General features: G+C 44.7%; 1 protein-coding gene across 2 annotated transcripts in view; it reads right to left on the minus strand.

Moving 5' to 3' along the window:
* ATP2A3 (ATPase sarcoplasmic/endoplasmic reticulum Ca2+ transporting 3) overlaps window positions 1–22,822 on the minus strand; it is a 164,823-nt gene that overhangs the window by 53,015 nt on the left and 88,986 nt on the right. For both annotated transcript variants that reach the window (XM_090025269.1, XM_090025268.1), the window contains exons 7-8: window positions 19,937–20,022; window positions 17,279–17,743 (exon numbers count right to left, since the gene is read on the minus strand). In XM_090025269.1, the coding sequence (XP_089881395.1) occupies window positions 17,279–17,743; window positions 19,937–20,022 (551 nt within the window). The remainder of the gene's footprint in view (window positions 1–17,278; window positions 17,744–19,936; window positions 20,023–22,822) is intronic.

Here is a 22,822-nt window from a genome sequence, read left to right on the forward strand (position 1 = left end):
GCTTTTTAGACATAAAAGATACTATGGAGTTTCCTTTAATCTTTTTTCCAGATTTGTCTCCATCTAACCTAGAGTGGCAGGCAAGCAGTTCCCTGAACAAGCGTGTGCATTCATATTGTCACGCTCTGCTTTAGGCTCCATCATACTGACGTGAATAGCCTAAAAATCTGTGGGACAGATTCTCCAAGTCAGCGAGAACTATTATGATCATCTTCCCAAAGTTGACACCATCAAACCCAATGGACTTGGAGCTAAACAAGAGTCAGTCTCTTAGAAAGGCATCCAGTCTCACTTGGAAGCTCCAAATAATGATGAATGGTAGCTGTGGTTGTTTGAGTGGTTCGTTGCCCCCACTGTTAAAAACGCACTTCTGTCCTATTTGAAATATTTGAGTGCACATTACCAAGACTCCACTCAGGAGCAGTCCATCATACCTCCAGCTCCTCTACTGAACCCATCACTCCGGCATCTTAACACCTCTCGAGAGATTTGAGAGACCTGCCAGCCAGCAGATCTAAGAGCAGTCCCTGCTCCTCAGCAAAACAGCTTCTGCCTTCCCTCAGTTCAGAAAGCAGCTTGCACTCCTATTCAGAGATTTAAAAGCTAGTATGCCAGTAATCACTGCAAGTATGCCCAATGACAATGAAAGATCAGTGTCTCCTACAAGTGCCCAAACTGCTGAGAGATGTACACGACACAGTAGAAAGCACTGCAATATACTCTTGCACTGCAAATGGCCATTGCCTCTAGGTAGTACATGTTTCGGTACTATGATGGTGAGGAGCCAAAAAAATGCCAAGACAGATTTTAAGCAGCAGCACAGAAACCTAGGAAAAAAAATGTACGCTTGTATGGCTACAACTTAAGGGGAAAAAACCCTAACAGCTAGACTTTTTATGCCTCAATATTTTGGTTTCCCATTTGAATCATGTTCAAGGCTGGTTTGCAGAAGGTGGATGCTCACCGGTTCCCAAAGCACAGGCACCTTTTAAAGGTATATCAAACTGAGCTGCAGCAAAAAGATGGCACCAAAATCACTAACCATTTCTGAAGATTGGAAGCCCATGTACCGAAACTGGATTAGGGGCTGGAAATGTTCATATTGGATGCACTTGCTACAAGTCTGGAAATTGGTGTCATAAACACCATTTCAAGCCTGTCGGTAGAAGCTCTTATAGCTTCATAGTTGGTAGGGTCAGAAGGGACCTAAGCAGATCATCTAGTCTGATGCCCTGCCATGGCAGGAAAGGATGCTGAGGTCATATGACCCCAGCTAGGTGGCTGTCTAGCCTCCTTTTGAAGACCCCCAGGGTAGGGGCAAGCATTACTTCCCTTGGAAGTTGGTTCCAGCTCCTAGCCCCCTGACAGTGAACTAGCGCCTCCTCATGTCTAGCCTGAATCTACTCTCAGTCAACTTAGGGCCGTTGTTCCTTGTTACTCCCGGTAGTGCACAGGGGAACAGGCACTCTCCCAGTGCCTGCTGGTCTCCTTTGCCAAGTTTATAGGCAGCCACCAGATCCCCCCCTCAGCCTTCTCTTGTGGAGGCTGAACAGGTTCAGGTCCCATAGCCTCTCCTCGTAGGGCCTGCCCTGCTGCCCCCTGATCATGCAAGTGGCCCCTCTGGACTCTCTCCATGTTGTCCACATCCCTCTTGAAGTGCAGCGCCCAGAACGGGATGCAGTACTCCAGCTGCAGCCTGACCAGTGCTGCATAGTGGGGGAGGATCACCTCCTTGGCCCTGATCGAGATGCATCTGTGGATGCATGACAAGGTGCAGTTGGCCTTCCTGACCGTGTCCCCACATCCCTCCAGGTCGAAAATGACCTGTCCACCACCGCTCTTTGGGTGTGGCCCTCCAGCCAATTTGCAACCCATCTGACTGTGCAGGCATCGATGCCACAGTCGCCTAATTTTTTAATGAGAACGGGGTGTCGAAGGCCTTCCGAAAGTCCAGAAAGACTACGTCCACCGCAACACCTGCATCCAAGGCTTTTGTGACCTGGTCGTAGAAGGCAACCAGGTTGGTCTAACAGGACCTGCCTCTAATGAACTCATGCTGGTCGGCCCTAAGCACAATCGCTCCTGCTGGCTGCTCGCAGATATTCTCCTGGATAATTTTCTCAAATTTTCTTAATTTTTAAAAATTTGTTTCAGGGCCTTTATTTTCCCTAAGCCTATTTAAAAATGGTGTTCTGTAACCCACGGCAACCAAGCATTACATTAAATGTCTTGCTCGTACCCAGCTTGTGTTCAGTGACTAATACAATGGCATTGAGTCAAGGTGGAGGGGGAGATTTTGGTTGGGGCTTGGAAAGGTATTTCCAGGTTTTCGGTATTGTAGAGTGTATTTCCAGACTGGAGAAAGAGACATGTTTGCAGTGGATGTAAACAGTGAAGAGGAAATAGCTGTAAGTTCATTCATAAACAGGATAGGTAACTTTAAAAAAAAAAAAACACCCAACAAAACACTAAACCTACCTACCTTAGCTGTTTAAATGGCCCTTTCTGTGAAAGCTCCTGGAACCCGGCCAGCCGCACAAATCTTCTATATAAACTTGCTGCACTGTTTACCTTATAAGGCCGGTGGGTGCATATTAACTCCAACCTCAAACAAAGAAGGAAACTCAGCTGGCCTCTGACCAAGCTTTCCCTCCAATGCATATCTCTGTGTTTAACCCTTTAGAGCAAAAATACAATAGCGCAGAGACGGAGAGAACATGCAAGCCAGCATGTGAGACATGAATAAACACTTAAGAACCTGACGGACTCTCAGGTTTAGGTTTTGTCTTCTGACCCTTAAACCAAAGAAAATGGAATTTCACGTCATAAACTGAGGCACTACTAATGCAGTTTGGAAAGCGAACGACTTGTAAAAAATACTTGCATTAAGTAGATTATGAGAGACATTTGATGCAGGTGTATTTGGGAGAAAACAAGTATAGTCTTTGCATCTGTATTTAAACATACGTATTTTCTGCAGGCCATGAAAATGCTGCCAGCAGCGGGTAGTAGCATGGGATGCTAAAGCTTGCTGATAACACGGTGTAGACTTCTAATACTACATGCTTAGTTGGTGAGTAGAGAAGGAAAATAATTAGGATGAATAAAAATAAAATATATGCGCCTTCTTGGGAACCTGGACTGACAAACCTTCTTAGGAACGTAGACTATGCAAACCCAGACAGAGGAGGGTTTTAAAGGTACAGATTACCAGTCAGGATACCTGGATTCCAATCCCAGCTCTGCTAGACGTATCATTTCAGCACTCCATGCCTCAGTGTGCTCATGTACAAAATAAGGATAAAAATATATCTTCTGCATACTTCCCTTAGATTCTTGGGTAGACAGATACACTAGGAAAGTACAAAGTAGCACAATCTAAAACTGTTCTGATTTAATAATTTTTTATCAGCTACAAGCAAGACATCATCTCTCTCTTTCACCTTCCCCTGTCCATTGGCAAGCTGGCTATGACCACCAAACAGCCAGTAAGCGATAACTCTTAGACACTACTAGCTGGGTTTGAACTGGCAGCCTAGACTTTAATTAGACATGGACCCTACAGGTCCAAGGGAGAGGACAAGAAAACCTTGAGCAAGAAACTCTAACAAAGGAGCAGCCCATGTTTGGTTTAAGTAAAAGATGCTGCTGACCCAAACCAGCACTGTTGAAAAGAGCATGCACGTGTGGCATGTGGTGCTGCACGTGCAGGGAGATCCCAGTGTCAAAAAAACCCACAGTGGAAAAAAAGCAGGGTGGCACACGTGGCAGCAGTGTGCACTGCCCGAAACCGAAGCCTGGCCAGCCACAGCCACACTCCAGATGTCAGCCAGGTTCTCTGCTGCTGGATTGCCAACACTGGAGCCCCCGGGAGGCCCTCAGAATCCTAGGTAAGAGTTGTTCCCCAAGGACAAGTAGCAGCAGCACAGCTGTTTGTGCCTGGGGAAAACACATGTGTCTGCACATCTGGGTCCAACCCTGAAGGGAAATCAAGCCAAAGAACCATGGACTCTTGGGAGGCCAGTCTGTGTGCAGAATTATCCATGACACTAGTTTAAGTGTTTATATCTTAAAATAGCCTAGGGTCTGTTGCTAGGATCTGCTAAAACAATCCATTCAACCCCTACCTTCCAAACGACAGAATACCTAGAGGGCTACATGAACAAGTACAAATTATGAGTCAGTCTGCGAGATGAATTGCCACAGATAGTCATGTCTCAGTTTACATAGCTGCAAAGCACGGTAAGAGCACTGGGATGTTCAAGAAGAATCCCACTCCCCATTCTGTGATCGCATGGCACAGCCTATAGCTAAAAGGCTGTGTGCAATTCTCCACAATCTCTCCTCCTTCACTTTGAAGGCTGGCTACTGACCATCAAGTGCAACAAATCGACTGCAACCCCAACAAGCAAAGGACATGAACTCAAAACTGGGCAGGGCTTTCTTCTCCCACTGATGTCAAACACATGGGAGTGCACTAGTACCTCAACAGGATCCGATTCTGTGCTAAAACTGTGGAATCAAGGTGTCCCCGGTCCTCATTCAGAAAGGGACAAGAGGTGTTGCCTTCTGTTTCAGATAGAGATGTGCTTGGTGATGACCAAGGGCCCAAAATCAGCACATCTGCAGAATGATAAGCGCAACCCCATGTGGCAGGACTAGATCACACCCTACACAAAATCCAGCCCCCTATGCAGCTCTGCCCATTCTTTAAACTCAGCCATGTAAGGGCCGGAGCAGACAGCTGGCCATTGTGGCTAAGATTTGCCTCCATTTCCTGCCCTAGCCCTGCCTGCCAGGCCTTACCTTGACTCTCCCCCGCAAGTCCCCAGCTTCAGTTCAGATATGGCTCATGATCTAGGCCTGTTCTTCAGGTTTGGCTTCCATTTCAGACCCACCCATCCCCCCAGGCCTTCAAGTCATGTTTTGTCAACTGTGCTGGAGCACCCATGTCCCAGTCCCTGACAGTCCCTCCAGGAAATTCAGCCCATCCAATATTGTTTTGGAGGTTTGAGGCATGTTGTTACTGATGGCTAGAAAATGGTATTTAGAGGTTTGCTTTTAGGAATTGGCTTGTAGGTAAAGTAGATATTGTATTCGAATAACAGTCCTGGGCAACGGCAAGGGTTAGCCAATTTCTAAAAGCCTGTTTGTGGCAAAAGTTTCCTTCAAAGCCCATTGTGTCTGACACAGGCAAGCAGCAAGGAAACACACAGGCTGGGAAATTGAAGACATGCACCAGTGGGTGCCATAACATGAGATAAAGGGACTCTGCCACATTGGCTAATCCCTTGGGATTTCTGGTTTTGGTAGATGAACCAAATTAGGAAACCAGTAAAGCCCAGATTAGGATGTGTGCATGTGATGGGTTTGTGAAACAAAGGAATATGCTGACAGGACAGAATATGCACAGGTAGACCAATCAAAGATGCCCAGAGATGAAGAGCCATCAGAAAAGGAAAAAAGAATACACAAAATGAAGGATTTCAGAGCAGCAAAGGGTCCCCAAGAGGGAAACCCAAGGCCACCATGGACAGAGGGCATACCACCAGCTCATCTCATCCACCCCACTTCTGGGGAGTGGGCCTCAGCCTCTGACCTCCAGGCTGCTGACATCTTACATTCAAGAGAGCACCTCAGAGTGCAGCTCATGTACTGGCCAGACACACCTTGACTCTGTGAACACTGGGACTGGGAGATATAGAACTGCTTGCATTATTCTTATCTGCTATCACGGCATATCAAATGTTTTTGCCTATTATCGAATGGAGAGGTCATGCTCAGTCTGGGGGTTCGTGTCTGCCTGGAACAAGGTATCCGAGTCATAAATCCAGTGCCAACACTTACCTCTCCAATCGCACCCATCAGATCCTACATTTCAAATGTCATCCCCTGTGCCTTGGCCTCCTGAGGTGTTAACTAATGGAGCATAAAAGGGTGCCACATGTCAAGTTTTGAGAGACTAAAATTTGAATAGAATGTCAACTTCAGTAACTGTTGTTCAAAGACTTCATGATGAGCTTAATTCAGAGTTATTAACTTATTACACAGATCCTGCAATCTTCTTCTATAAAAAGGAAGCAATCTGCAAGGACAGAACTAAAACATTCCTCTCTTCCCCTTCCCCCATGCTAAATAATGCTTGCAGTTAACATAATTACATAATGGCTTCCTCCTATATCATCTCCCTTGTCACAGCAGCCATATACAAAGACAGGAGAGAGAAGAATCCAGACAGGGAGCGAAAGAGGGCAGCTTCCAAAATTAAACCACCCCAGATCTGGTTTCAGCGCAAACTTGGGCTGCAGTTAGTATCCAGCAGAATTTACTGTACATCACTCCCACCAATTCATTCTTTATACAAAAGAGAAGGTTAGTCCAAGCTGCTTAACTCAGGGCTGAGGAAGAAAGGAAGTTTAGCTGTTTCATACTGGAAGGCTGCTCATCTAGACAACTCGATGAAAGGAGCGAGACAAAAGGTCTGAGGGCTGGTAAAAAGGGATAGGACTGACTGACTTCATGGAAATCCTGGGGGTGTAGAACAGTAACAACACAGGTGGTTGCAACGTAGGACTTAGGCCATGCAAAACGGCAATACGGCTTGGTGTATTAAATGTCAGACTCGGGATTACGAGGTCTTCAGTTCTTGTCTTCACTTCACCATGGCTCTGCTGAATGAACCTGGGCAAGCTGCTCCCTATGCCTATGTCCCCCCCACCCCGCCGACCCTGTTTGCTTTGCTCAGTTCGATGCCAAGATTTTTAAAGAAAGGTCGGTTCTCTGCTGTGTGTTTATACAATGTTTTGCACAAAGGGAACCTAATCCTGATCAGACCCTCTAGGTCAGGGGCAGGGAAAATTTGGCTTAACAGGCCATTCTAACCAGCCCATGGGGCCACTCAAAAAACAAACAAACAAACAACCCCCTCCCCCAAAACCCCCAATTACTACCGGCCCATGGCTGCCCTTCTGAAAGCAGGCTTGCAGAGGTCATGTGCCGTTGGACCGGGCAGGCTCTGTCCTTCCACCTCTGTGGGACTCCCAGCACTCCATTTGGAGCTCTACATGGAGGCACTGAGCATGAGGGCACACGCGCAACTGGACAGCTGGTGAGTGGGGAGGTGGGTGGGGGCTGGGCCCCTCCCACCATAGCACACTGCCCTCACCATGGCGTACAGGCCCTGCTGGTGGCAGCAGCAGGCAGAGCCGCACACTGCCAGAGGGTTCTGCCTGCAGCGGGCATCCCCAGGCCTGCAGGATGCTCCTGCAGGCAGAGCCCTCTGGCAGCGTGCAGCTCTGGCTGAATCCTGGGTGCTGCACATGGCAGCATGAAGCCTGCCCGGTCTGGCCCACTGGCGTGCGCCTTCAAACCAGACCAGACTGCTTCCACGTTAGTGTGCCGGGCTCCTGGCTCTGCAGGCAGGAGCCATGCGCCAGTGAGCAGGGCTGGACCAACTCCATGAATCCAGGTGAGGCTTTCAGCACTCCAGCAGGGAGCTGCACATAGTGGAACAGAGCCCACCTAGCCCAGCAGTGTGCAACACCCATGGCTCCCGGTCCACGCACCATCAGGCTGGGTGGGCTCCATGCCACCGTGTATGGCTATGGAGCTGGCTTGCCTGGCCTGATGGCAAGTGGTTCCTACCTGCAGTGCTGGGAGCCCCACACTGGCATGGAACCAGCCCAGTCTGGAGCGAAAGCATGTGCCAGTGGGCCAGGCCAGGCAGGCTCCACGTTACAATGTGCAGGTCCTGGGATTCAGCCAGAGCCATGCACCACCAAGGGGCTCTGCCTGCAATGGGCCAGGAGTGCCCTAAGGGCCTGCCACCTACTGCTGCTGCTGCTGGTGGTAGTAAGAGCTGTCTGCTATGGGAGGGCGCATGTGGCAGAGGGGCCACATCCCCCCCACACACACCTTCACAACCACCCTCCCCCAAAACCCCATCCCGCACACACACCCCGACATCCACTCCCCACATGCAATACACAACAGTAAGTCTTTTTTTGGGGTGTTGTTATGCAATCACCTCTATATATGCAAACACAAGTCAGGACAAAAATATTTCTTGAAACATAATTAAAATGTGTTATAGTAGATGTTTGACTTTTAGTATGTGATTTGGTTGTTTTCTGGTTCCAAGATGGCAAACCCCTTTCCCAAAAAGACAGCTTCCGGGGGCAAGGTCATGTGGGGGATGGGGATGAGATGGACTTTTGGTAGAAAGGGTTAGAGGTTGGGGTGGGATTTTTGTTTTCAAGATGACCATCAGGGGGCAGGACATCTGTCAAGGGATGGAGCTACCCTTGTAGCCCCTCAACAGCTCACCAAAAGTAATTAAGGAGCCCTCCAGCTGAAATAATTGCTCACCTCTGCTCTAGGTGCTATCACAATACAACTAAAGATGCACAATACCACTGCTCTCCAAGAACAGGGAAGGAAGGATTTCCTATGCAATCCTCCAACCCATTCAAGTCTTAGTGCCCTTGTTGCATGTGAGCCTTTCACTGCTCAGTATGGAGAATGTTCTAGTGATAAAGATACTTGTCCAACCAGGATCAATGACATCAGCAAATTCAGGAGGTTACTTTAAATAATGTAATAACTATATTAGTTTCCTATAAAGCAATTGAGGCAGCCTCTAGGATGCACTTCAGACTGCTGAAGGAATTAATAATATTAGGAGGGCCCAAACAGATTGACTGACAGATCTGTTTACACTAAGAGTCATTCGTTTCATTTCCTCCCCTTATTAGTTCCCATAGAAGCCATTTAAAATGCATGAAAAATACCAAATACACAACCGCCCACTCAGTAAGTGCTCAAACCTTTCATTTATCCACTCAGAACTAGCAGCTTGGTTGTGCGCTACAGGACAGAGAGAAGATGATGTGCAAGACTGTCCCCTAGATGTTCTGAGCCATGCACCTCATTTTGGGTGTAGACAGATTAAATAATTATATAGTTAAAAGAGAAGGGGGAAAACTTATTGCATGGTAAACTGATGCACTCACATCTCTACTCTCTCCTGCAGTAAGTGAAGCCAAACTGCAATAAATCTAGAACAAAACACCCATTTCGTTCAGCAGTAAAACTGTTCTCATTTAGCTTCCACTTACTGCAGGATAGATCAGATGCACAAAGCACTTCACACCAGATCAGCTTAATATATTACAGATTCCCCCCCCTTAACTCAATATAAATTGTTTCAACTGTCCATACCCTGCACAATTTTCCTCTAGCTACATTTATAATCCCCATCACTCCAGCATCCGAACGCCTCATATCAACGAATACCTCACTCACTCCTGTGCGGTGTGAAGAACTACTATCCCCATTTTACAGGAACTAAGGCACAGAGAAATTAAGGGACAAATTCGAGGTTCTACAGCAAGTCTATTGAGAAGCCAGGAACAAAACCAGGTCTGTTCATTCAGGGCTTTAGCCACAAGACCAGCCTTTCAATACAGGACATTTCAGAATGAGATGCCGGAGAAAGGCACGCTCGTGAAATTATTGATCATGCAGCCTTATAACAGAGGGCAATAAAATTCATCACGCCATGCAATTTTAGATCCCTCAGTTACTCCTTCATTTTAACTCGAGGTGCATAGGAAACACCCATCAGCATCAGTTAGTCCGACCTTTCCAGCTAAGCAAGAGTGCAGTGGGATTTCCTTTGAGACAGAGTCAGCGAGACCAAATTAGTCACACACTACAAAGCAACCATGTGCGTCAGGAGTGCAGTGGGCAGGAGGCTTCAAGCAGGAATATGAATCTCAGGTTTAATCTTCTTTATCCTGAGTGGGTTTTTTACTTTAATATATTACCACACTGGCAAGTTTTGATAGACTTGTAGAGCAATGCACTCAAGTGTAGCTTGAAGTATGTAATAAACATTTTCAAACTTGAGATTGAATTAAACCTACGTCCCAATTAGCAAAGCACTTAAATTGGCATGCATGCCTCACTGAACTCAGTGGAGTTAAGCATACACTTGAGTGCTTTGCTGGGTAGAAAGGGACGTAAAGTGCTTTGTTGAATTGGGACCTTAAGACCATACTCTGATTAGCATAAATTAACTACTAAAATTTTTAACTAAAAGTCCTGAAGCAGAAGTAAGAAATTTAAACCAATGGTCAGTGCTCCTGCATGGCATTCCAGACAGACCATTAAGTAAAGGGACAGATTATCTAGAGAAAGGCATGAGACCAGGTTAGATGGCACTGATGGATAGATTGGTCCTGGACAGAAAAAAAGTGGAAGGAATTTAATTAAACACTTTTTATGTTTCACTGATCACAAAAAAGCTTTGAACTCTGCCAAGTGGTTAATATGAATTGTCTAGGTTTAATTGAATTGCTTCAGAGAACGTTATAATTGGAAACAGTCAGACTGAATAGATCCACTTGGAGATTCAACCCCTTTCAACGGAAGTTGGTCCTTAATCCTGGCAAGACTTACGCCAATTTTACAGTGCACATTATGCAGGGAGCCAGCTTGGATGATCACATCGGAGCATTCAGGCTGTGAGGTCCTTGAATCTATGACGTTCTTGTTCTCTCTAATGTGAAAGCAGCTATGAAGATAAAACACGACAGTGAGACAACTGAGTCACACTTAATATGCTATTCAATGCAGACCATAACCTATACGATTACGTAAATACTGCGGCAGCGCTAGACAATCTGCAAACGAAGGCCTCTCATCTAGCACTAGAGTGCAGCACCAGATCTTAAAAGTAAGTAAGGTAAGCCCTGGTCCCCATACTCTGAAGAATGATATTGAAAACGAGCACTTTCTCTGCGATCTCACCAGAAAAAAAAAACAGGTTGCTATGATTGCTAGTCTCTGGATTCCCCAAGCCAAGCAAGGGCAAAAGCAAGTGGTGAAGGAACAAGAGCGATATAAACAACTAGCCGTTAGGATTTGATCCAATGCTCATCATGAAGCAGGAAGAGTCGATTTGGATGTGGAGCTCTAGTGAAGATCTAGCTTTTCATTATGGGCCTAATTTAACTCTATGATGAGACCTGTAATTATGTACAAGCACAGTATTTTCACGGGCAAAATACTGAAGTCTTTATCATAACTTGGTATTCCTAAATGTCTACCTCCCTGCCTCTTCCGAGTAAAGATCAAATAAAAAAGGAATAAAAAATGTCAAGTTAAGAGCCAAGAACACAGAGGATTCTGAATGGTGATACAAGGTTTTTTACCAGGAAATTATTCCTGGTAAGACGGACAAAGAAATCATTTGTGGATGGAGAAGGAAAGCCAGAAAGTCACGTGAAGGAAATTGCCATTTCTGTACTATTATTTTTGGACAATTATGAAGATTTAGCCCAAAATATTTTTAAAAATTCTGAAAATAATTTTTTAGTACTTCCTTCATTTTGAGCATATATAGCTGGTGGAAATGGGTAAAATATCAAGTTTCAACATTAAAAATAAAATCAATCAATCAATCAATCAATCAATCAATCTTGAAAGGTTTCTCTTTGAGCAGTAATGATGGGGATGTTGACTCCTGAAGCATACAGGACAGATAATCCATATTCACAGTGTTCATTTAGAGTGCCTTAATAACACCCTGTGTTATTCAACCCCTGTGCAATTGCATGTTTTCAGAATTAAAGTGACCTTCATCTGATTTAACTTAATCCCCCTTCCAAAGCTAATAAAGCCAAGATGAATTAAGACCTAATTCTCAATGAGGATACCCACACAAGGGTTTTTAAATGTTCAGCTAATCCACTTTAATTTGGGTTTTGTTTCCCTGAATGCCCCTTGTTTAACCAGACAGAGATGGAGATGGGGAAAAACATGGTCCTCGGACTGGGAATACTTACAAATGAAGAAGGAAATCGAACCCTTTTATTATGGTGGTCGCAAAGGACCTGTCTTACATTCACGCTCAAAATAGATTAGAAATTAGTTCTGTGGACTCATTGTCCTTAGATTTGCTGGAAAAAAGGCTGCATGGCCCAGCTAACACGGAAAAAATGCTTAACATTTATTCAGGATATTGACACATTTTATACAGTTTCCACTCAAGATCAAGCTGGCCTGAAGTGAGCACCAACAGGATAAACAAAGCGGTCAAGAGTAGGCTTGGCCACCCAATGTAAATATTTAACTATTTAGTATGTCTGAAAAAAATCTGTGAACAATATCCATATTCCTTCCATTAGACAGTCACCTTATTTAACCAGGGAACTCCCAAACGTTAAACATTAACACAAGCTTCTGTTTCCTGGAGCTGATTGGGCTTTGAATAATGCTGTTTAAGAGCTGTGATTCAGCTGACTGATTACAATGGATGATGAAAACAGAATGGATTGGTACGAAGCCGGCTTTCCAATTTTAAGCTCCAGCCAAGTGTGCTAGAAGTCCCAGGCTGAATACTGAAAGACTTGCTGTTATCACTATTGATGCCAAAACACCTTTTGTTACTACTGCTCTGCTCTTTCCCCCTCCATATGTCTTTCTGTGTGCAGGGTGGGCCCACGCAGTGAGAGTTAGTACAACTTTTGCATTTATTTCAGCAGGAGCAGATCCTTAGATAGCAAGTTGCTTGTGGCAGGAATTCTACTTTATAACATACATTTGTATAGTGCCCAGTACAATGGAGACAGCCCAGAGGTTACGACTGTAGATGGAAACTGGTAGTGGAAGTACCCATGATTTTGATGCAGAACTAGAGATCGCCTTGAACCAACATCCCAAATCTGAACACACCCAAACACAGTGAATCACGCACGTCCTAAACCAGAGCCAGAAGTGACAGCTTAACACAAGCAGGGCACAGAACTTTTGGGGTGTTGAAAACGCAGAAAGTTTGGTCCGTGTGGATCAAATGAGGATAAGGACTGCAGGGTTGTAGGCAGCTTTAAGTTTACCCTGCCCATCTTCCGAAGTCCTAAGCAAGAGACTTCTTTAAAAAAAAAAACCCCAAAAACCCAAAACCCAAAAGTATCAGTGGCCTGATACAGAAATCAGCTGAGATGGTAACCTGAATATTGTTGCATGGAAAGGTGCATACATTATACATCATACATTAGCTATCTGCTTAGCACGAGTTGCTTGCTTCTCTGTCCACAGAACCAACATCATCACATTTAATGCCTTTAGACTCCCACGCATTCATTATGCAGTTGAGCATGGGCCACTTGCTCTGCCATATCACTAAGGAAACTAGAAGAACTACTACAGAACAGGAACAACCTGCCAGATGTACTCTTGAAGCAGAATGTCATGCAAATGTTATATTAAGTCGGCCATGTCTGAAAAAATATGAGGTGGGGGCTGGGGGAGGGGAGAGGAAGAAGGGAAGAATTTTTGGTTGCCCTATGTTTCTGCTTTTTGAAAGGGTCAATAGGAAGCTGTAGCTCCTTTTTATGCACAGTGTGAAAATGGTATATATTTTAAAATGTCTTGTTCAAACAAGGTCTTATTTATAACACTTTGGGGAGCAGAAGTATCAGGTTTTTCTGTTACTTATGGTTTCTAATTAACCAGACAGTACTCAAAGCATCGGATTAGTCTATAATATGGTCCCTACTTCAGACAACTCTAACAACATATTAAAGCCAGGGGATGCCGACTAGAGGCACTTGTATAGTCGTCATAACGTACAAGAGACAAAAATGTCACTTGTGTGACTGAATGGCATCAGACCTTACACATGTGCCAGTTTGGAGGGGGGGGTGTGCTAGATGAGTTTGCATCATTGCAAACTAAACTTCATCTGGGGGGTGAGCTACAGGGGGTTGGGGTCCTTTCCTCCACAGTGGCAGTGCCCCCCTGAGGCCGCTCGGGCAGGCTGCTAGCAGGCCAGGTGCTGCCCCAGCTCGAAGGCAGCACCCAGCCCAAACCAACTGTTTCCCGAGCCTGCTCGCTGGAAGCCCACAGGCTCGGGGAACAGTTGGATTGAGCCAGGTGCTACCTATGGGCTGGGGCAGCACCCAGCCCACTAGCAGCCCACCCGGGCAACCTCAGGGGTCACTGCCGCTGCAGAGGAAAGGACTGGGGCCCCCAACAGGTCAGCAGCTCGCCCACCAGTTGGGGGCAGGCTCTGGGAAAAAAGGATCGGGGCCCTCACTGTAATGCAACAGAAAATTGAAATGGTTTTCAATTAAAAACCCATTTACATTTAAGGGGGCATACAATAAAAACCCTGAGGCCTCAGCTCCCGTCATGTGTACAAGTGCCCTAGGCTTATTTTTTCTTCCACAGAAACGTTTTCCCAAAGTTTTCCTATAAAATCCACATGCCTATAGAAAGCAAAAGCTTTCCTTAGACATGAAGAAATCACAGGGAAGCTAAAAAGAGAGTGGACTGTCCACTCTCTCTCAGAGAAGCTTATCATTGTCCAGCCAAAAATACCCTAGCCTTATGGGACAGGAGAATGGAAGATGCTCCCCAGAAAACAGTTCTTCGTACCAAAGGCACTCAGATCCATGGTGCTTACCCTCTAATAAGTCCTTGTTACCTCTCAGCTCCATGTTCTTGTTCTTAAAACTGATTAAAATGCAGTGGGAGACATACCCAAAGCTCTCCAGATAAGGAGCCCTAGGTCTCATTTGCATCCGAGATGGAACCAGATGCCAATTCATTTACATGGGATATGGAGAACAGAATGCCTGAAGCAGAGACCACAGCAAATTCTGGGATCAGACAAGCAGGGGAGCACTGCATGATGGGGAATCTGTGCTCCAAAATGCTAATAAAGCACATTTACACACACCCAGCTCAGCATTTATCTGGCCAGTTCTAATCTGGATTTACAAAGCACGCCCCCCCACACACATGCCAGAACTTAGCAGAAGTAAAGTTTAATAGGCATCTTGGGCTGTACATTCCCCAGTCCCACTATGGGAGTGGTATTTAAACTTGATTGGCTAAAACTTCGTTGCCGCGTTAGGAAATGCTGAGGCAAGAGACCTAGTCAGAGGGGATATGAGCAACATTTGAACAATGGTTAAGGGTTCATCGCAGCGTCCAGCCCGGTGGAGCCCTGACCACAAGTGTTGTCATACTTTTCCTGGGATAACTGATGGAAGTCCTCCCCCCACAACAAAGGTTATGAAAACTCCAATAATTGCCTTAAGTCTGTTAAAAGACTATAGTAAGATCTGGAAAAGTCATGCTGAGCTGAGGCTTATTCACAACAAGTAAAAATCCAAAACCCTGATGCTGCAAGCTATCTATGGTTTCTGAAGAAACCATGAGATATCCCATCAGTATGTCTGCTCTCCATAGAAATTTCAAGCTGGCTCCTAAGTGTCTGGTTACTCCCTGACCTTATGTTTTCCTGATTATCAATCAGTTTTTTTGAGATGTTCCAAACCAGATAACCCCTCGTCAAGAGAAAAAAGACAATGATTTACACTATTGAGAATGCTTGGAAGAAGCTGAACCAAGGGTATAAAAATCTGTAAAAAAGCAGCAAAAGTGTGTGCGCGCTGACACCATCCACTGCTGTTCTTGGGAAGCTGGAAGAAGTAGATAGTCTCCCTTCAAGAATCGTGCTACAAACTTTACCTGTCAGCATTGCAACCCGAGTGCCTTGGACTGGTGAAATCCCAGAGCTCTCTCTCTCTCTTTTGTCTTTTCTCTCTAAGCATAAATTTCTGAACCTGAACTGTATTAGTTAAGCTTGAGCTAAGTTTCCCCAAACACTTACTGAAACCAGGGTAATACTGTTTGAGTTTGTTTTTCCTTTGCATGTCTATTACTACTAGTACCATTACATATTTCATATACTTAGCAATAAATAACTTTTATGGTCAAACTCGTAGTAACTGTGTATATTTTTCCTTCTCTACTTCTCCTTCCCCAGTTGCTCTGCAGCAACGCTTCTTTTACCTAAGCTAAAGATCCCTGTGAAGCCCAAAAATACTGTGGGGTCTGCTCATCAAGAAGCTAAATTGGGACGTGCCGAGTTTAAAAACACATAAGGGGATCAGCTTGTATAAGTTGATTGACCCAGTTTGACTCAGATGTGCCCTAATGAACTCAATGGTGGCCCATGAGTGTATCAGCTGGACACTCAGCTGGATTCAGAGGTATTCTGTTTACCTGTGTGCTTGTGTCTGACTGCAGTATATTGTTGCTCTGAGAAACTGATTCTTGGCATATGAGGGCATCAGCCTGTCCATCCCGATCAGCCCGGCCGGGTCAGACGTGTCACGTTCTTCTGTGTATGTTTGTGTGTATGACTGATTTGGTGACTGGAGGAACCCAGCCCCATTGAAACTGAGTCCTGCAAGATAGCTCCACTGGGGGTGAGGACTTGCAGAAGGGAGATATACAGCTCCATATAGAAACACAAGTAACACAAGCAGCACATTACCAAGACTCTAGAAACGTGTCCCTAATAAATGAGCACACCACAAAGTGATGGGCAAATCTGGTAACAGTATATTTCTGCTATGAAGTTTCCATGTAGGTATATTTAGATACCAAAGTCAGCTGTACGTACAATGACATGGAATGGCTGACCACAAACTTTCTGAAAACCAAACATGGATTTAAAAACAAAACACACCAAACACTGACCAGCCAGGTTGCATTCATCTCATCTTGACCCTAGGTTGCTCAGTGCAAGTCCTTCTCATACATTAGGACCAGAGCTGCACTCACAACCGCTTTCCTGACGTCTGAAAGAAAGCCTAGCTTTTAGGTTTATAAACTTTTCCCAGCTTGGTAAAACATGTGGGCGAGAACAGGCTATAAACAAGACACATGCATTTGCAGAAGCTCCAACTTTGAGTAGATTCCCACCAAAGGGGAAAACTTCCCAGCAAGAGTGTCCTTAAAAATAACTTCTGAAAGCTACTTCTTTAAACAGTTATCTCATTTATCTGCAAGCAGCAGTGAGCTGCTCAATTATAGCCCTAGCACAACACCAAAACCAAAGGCAAACCATTACATTCTCACCACCCAGTGGAAGAGAAGGCAGATCGTGATTGAGACCTGTAATAAAGCAAAGCCTCCCTGTGCTCAGCCCAAAGCTCTCAATAAGCAAAGCAAAAGTTTGGCAGGAAAAAGCAAAGTTTCAGCCTTGGTCTGTAGGAAGGAAAACACTGTCATCCTCTACACTGATGGGGAAACTGAGGCACAGAGAGGGGACACGGATTCCCTGAGGTCACACAACAAGCCAAAGACAGAGCCGGGGGCCAAACTCTTAGCCTTCTGCATTAGCCTCAAAACCACCGCACACACAGTCCAGTCGAACAAAAGAGCATTTGATCTGCTCCCCGGTCTCAGCACTCACCCTGCAGACAGACATCTGGTTAGTGGTGAGGGTGCCAGTCTTATCAGAGCAGATGACCGAGGTGCAGCCCAGCGTTTCCACAGACGGGAGGCTCCTCACAATAGCGTTCTTCTTGGCCATGCGGCGCGTGCCCAGGGCTAGACAAGTGGTGATGACAGCAGGAAGGCCTTCTGGAATGGCCGCCACAGCCAAAGCAACGGCAATCTTGAAATAGTAGATAGCACCCCGGAACCAAGACCCACCATGGACTGGGTCGCTGAAATGGCTGATGTTGATGACCCAGACGGCTATGCAGACCAGTGATATGACCTTGGAGAGCTGCTGACTGAACTCATCCAGCTTTTGTTGCAATGGTGTCTTCTCTGGCTCAGTTGCAACCATCTGATTTCTGATCTTGCCAATTTCTGTGTATACCCCAGTAGCAATGACGACCCCAACAGCCTTGCCAGCGGCAATATTGGTACCCTGGAAAAGGGGAAAAGGTGGGGGAGATTCATGTTCATGCTCCGAATATACAAACATTCACATCACTTAGCCTCCAACAGGAAATGGGTAGCTCAGTGTGGCCTGGTGTTACAGTACAAGATTAGAAATCGGGTCTCCTAGATCGTTTCCTGGTACCTGTCACTGATTCAGTGTCTAACTTCTTTCACAACCTTTGACTTGATGACTCCTGTTTTCTACAACACCTTGGTGGGGGTTTTTTGTTTTTACCAACCGATCTCTCCCCCTTCGGCGATATCCTACTTATCCTGCGAGAATCTTTCCAAGCTTGACACCAAAAATTGAAAACTATGGTTCTCAAAACATGCGTGGCTTGGGGCTTTTTGGGGTTAGAAGCATCTCAGTATGTAATGCATACTCTCCTTACCCCTACTGAACCATGGAAAAGTTGAAGTTAATTCCAAGTGAAAAGAAAACACTCAATATAGGATCTCTGACTTCACATCTCTCCAAATGCTCAGAGTATGGATATACGGTTTTTAATGCTATAGAATGAGGGGAAACTGCTCTTCAGAAGACTTTTTGTCTGCTAAATTACTCTAAATTTGCCCCCTCAATGAAGAAGAGTTAAAATAGCAGCAGTTCTGTTATGCTTGCAACACTACAGAGTCATTCAGTTATGAGGCTGTTGCGGTGTAACATCTTATATTAGTACCCTTCAATATAGATACAATTATAATGACAGTCTATATATGTTGTGTACAATATGGATTCCTTCAAAAATTGCTTTGAGTAAGTTTTGATTAGAGAAGGACTTGTGCCTAAATTCCACACCCTCCCAGTTTGGCAAATGTTCAAAATATAAACATAAATCTGATTCTGAAACCATCATTAATCTTTAAGATGCAGCAAGAAAACAAAATCCCAACACCATTGAATTCTGGCTCACTTAAAATCCAAATACTAAACTTGCAAACTTGACTGCATCTCTATTTTTCCTCTTGGAAGCGGTTTGAGCTTGCTCAATTTTCATGTTTCCACTTGGATCTTAAAAAAAACCCAAACAAACCACTAAAGCAATGCAAGTCAGTCACCAGTCACTCTGCTGAACTTGACACTGAAGCTATTCAAAAGAACAAGGAGAGGTTTGCATGTCTTGGTGGAAACCATTTCACACCATCCTAACAACAGAATTACTTATTAAGAGTGATATGAGCAAGAGAACCACAACCTGTGAGATCTGCATGTTTAACTACAAATGTCTCCCATACCATGTGAAATGAAAGAGCCACGAACATGCAAGCTGGATTTTCAAAGGACCTTCAGAGACTTAGGGGCTGAAATCCTTCTGAAAGTCCAATGGGAGCTGGGTTCTTAACTCCCTCAGGCCAGCCCGGTTGAAAATTTTAGCCACAAGTGGTAAAGTGACAACCACACCAATGATTAAGCCTTAGAAGAACACCCTTTCACCAGGTTACAGTGGTTTGGAAAGGGTGGGGTTGAAATTTCTCACCTGTTCCATGCCTCCAATCCACTGAATTCACTGATCCTGCCATACCCCATGCCAATGAAAGCAGAAGGCAAATGAAGGTCAGGCTGGCAGTATTATCTTCTCAAACATAATGAAATGGTTTTTTAAATGAAGGGAAGCACAGGGGTACAAATCTCTCTCAAAGGCCAGAGGGCCCTGCAACTTTGCTATGTGGTGAGCTCAGTAAGATACAAGACCAGGAGGTCCATTTTAAAACTGCTATGCAGTTATTACTTTGAAGGGTCTCTATATCAGATCACTTGGCCAGAAATGTTTGGGTCTATGTAAGCAGGTGATGGGCCTCAATCTGACAGTACGTAAGTGGGAGGGGTGGCATTTTTCAGAAGTGCTCATTGCTGGCCTAACTGTTCCCGCTGGCATCATACTTCTATTGGCCTTAATGGTAGTGCAGAATCATGACGTTGGAAAGGACATTGAGATGAAGGATTTGCTGTCCCTAAACCCTTCCAGACGAGTTTGAGCAGAGACAAGCCAGCACTGAAGGCTTGTTAATGAAAAAAAAAAGTCCCACCTGAAACTGCTTGCAGCTGTCACTGAAAAGTAAGAACCCTTTCCAATTTTCTGTTCAAACTCATACACTGCCATCCCGTCCAAAAGCCCCTTTAAATGGGGCTCTTGGTACAAGATGCGTGAAAGGTGGTAACAGATATGATGAGACTTACAGAAAAAAGCATGTTCTTTTTGTCTTGATTGACAGCCCTGGGGTCAGGGATGGGGTCAGTGTGCTTAATCACAGACACAGATTCACCTGTCGAGACAAAACGGAGGAGATAAAACCATTTGCAGTTTCTTATTGAATCATCTACAGAGACTCAGTTTCTCCAATAGTATTTATTACAGTGGATCTGAAGCTTCAGTCGGTGACAAGAGGGAGCCCTGAAAATAGATTTTCAGCATGAGTTCTTTTTCTTTTAATATTCATCAGCGAAATGTTACAGCTGGCGCAGTCATGTTTCATTTAGAGGTAATAGGTATGGGAGAATGGCTATCTTAAATATGTGGAGATTACCAGACCTAGGAAAACACTGAAGCTAACATCTAGTTCTGCTCTGGTTTGGCCAAAATTTCAAGCCAGGAGGTTTAATTAGGCAAATTCAAGGTCTGCATACTCTCCACCTAGTCGCTGCCTGCTACAAGAAGCAATGGCAAGCCAACACCACCTCAAAATGACCTGTTATTTGTTTCAGAGACTACCACCTCACTGGGCTGAGCCCTTAAGCAGGAGGAACCTTAATATATCCTGATAGTTTTTCATTTAATTTATCCTGAAGGACACAGCAGGAGGGATTCAATAGATCCCAGTAGTTTTAACCCCTGTCGAACTACCAATAAAACCTTCTACAGAGGAGCTGGTACCAAAAGTTGAAGAGGGGCTCAGGTGAATCTCATTTCTAAATCGAGAGAAGGAAGGGGATTAGCATTTAATGGTGTGGGCTTGTTTTGTAGTGTACAAAGCTCCCTCAAAAACCAGTACTGGTTTGCTGTGCAACACTAATGAAGTATTTCTAATAGACATGATGTGCAAGGGAAATGCCCTCTGCCTTGCTATTTTGATATTGTGGAAAAATAAAAATTGACTTCTGAAATTAAAACGTTCTTAATTCCTAAACTCTTCTTTTGCATCTGATAGGGAACTATCCCACACAGTCAGAGAAAATGGAGAGTTAATTATTCCTTGTCTGCATTACAACAACACCTAGGACCTCCAAGCATGGGTCAAACCTCCATTATGCAACACACTGCACAAAGAATAAAAAAAGTCGGCACCACAAGAAGCTTTGTGGCTTCCATGAGTTGAAGAAAAGCCCCTCTTTCATCAGGATATTAAAGTGGGGTCTGAAGATACACTTCAACTTCTCAAAGTCACAAAATGAGTCAAAGTCACACCCCCTCTCCCATAACCAATTTGCTGCTTCTAAAAGAGGAGGAATCCCTGGTGGAACATAGCAAAGAAGGAAGCAAGACTCCTCCTCCTGAGTCCTTCGTTTCTTACTCCGCTCATTTGTTCTCCTACTTTATCTCCTCTTGCCCTCAGAGAAGAAAACTCAATTAGTATTAAGTCACGTTTCAAAAGAGACCAGGCTCATGTCCCTATAGGATTCAACATTCCTCTGACTGTTTTTCCTCTTCTTTTGCCATCTCCTCCCTAATGAATTTTAAAAATCACATAAAGGAGTTGAAATCTGGAAGCTCTCCCTGCCCCTCCCCTCCCTTCCAAAGTGATAGTTCATCCACCTTCCGAGCAGAAAAGCAAGGGTAATTTCCATTTCCCCAGATAGCAGGGACACAAGTTGCTTAATGCTAATATGCAATTTTTAAATGCTTCTTTACTCCATTTTAAAAAATAAAGTTTTTTCCTCTCACTCGTTCATGTTATCCGATTCCAGGGAAACCACACATCTGAAATTAACTCTTTAGCAGCTACACAAAAGGATACAGATTGAAATCAAGAAACATTTAGTTTCAAAGCAAGGGTCAGAAGGCAGCCAATGTGCCTGTATTTTAGTTTGACTGACTAAATCTGGGGCTGGAGCTGTAGAAATCTCTCCCTACGATTTGTTGCTGAGAGTCAACAGTGATCTGGAAGTCTGAGCATAAGACTGGGGAGTCAGAATTTGCTGAGTTTAATCCCAGTCCTGCCATTAATTTCCCTTTTAAGCAAAATGCACACAATGCTGAGTTCGTATACGTGTACAATGCTGGGTTCTGAACTAGCAGTTACAGCTCAGGAAAGATCTTGAAGCTGTTATAGATAGTTCTCTAAAAATGGCAGCTCAGTGTGCAGCAGCAAACAAAATGCCAACAACAACTCAGGCATCCTTAAGAAGAGAATTGAAAACAACACCGAGAACAATATGACATTATACAAATCTATGGTGCACCCACATCTTGAACACTGTGCACAGTTCTGGTCCACACCTCTCAAAGGATGTAGTAGACTTAGAGAAGTACAGAGAAGGCCAATCAAAATGATCAAGGGCCTGGAGGAGCTGCCATTATCAGAAGAGACTAAAAAAGCTAATAACCCTTTAGTTTGGAAAGAAGGTGGCTGAGGGGGTATACATGATAGAGGACTATAAAATCATGAAGCATGTGGACCAAGCGAACAGGTGTTCATCAAGTCGCAGAATACTAGAACAAGAGGATACCTGCTGAAATTAGTAGGCAACAGGTTTAAAACTAACAAAAGAAAGTACTTTTTAATGAAGTGGGTAGTTAACTCGCGGAATTCATTGCCACAGGAATTGCTGGAGGAAGCTAGCATAGCCGGATGATAAATCTTTTAACGGCTATTGAACAGAACAGTTGGAGATGCTTTCTTTGGCAATAAATGTTGGGTGCTAGTGAGGGTATTGAATAGGGCAGGGGTCCTCAAACTTTGCGATACCGCGACTCGAGTGCTGGATGGCGGCAGCAGGGCACAGGGAACTCTCATGCAGCAGCTGCTGTCACCATCCACCACTCAGAGCAGCCACGCATACCCCCTGGGAAGTTTGCTGCCCCCTTTTAAGTTGCTCATGATCCCCCAGGGGGGTCACAACTTACAG

This window comes from Crocodylus siamensis, chromosome 13, assembly GCF_052110815.1.
Source record: "Crocodylus siamensis isolate JL-2025a chromosome 13, ASM5211081v1, whole genome shotgun sequence".
Classification (NCBI taxonomy): domain Eukaryota; kingdom Metazoa; phylum Chordata; order Crocodylia; family Crocodylidae; genus Crocodylus; species Crocodylus siamensis.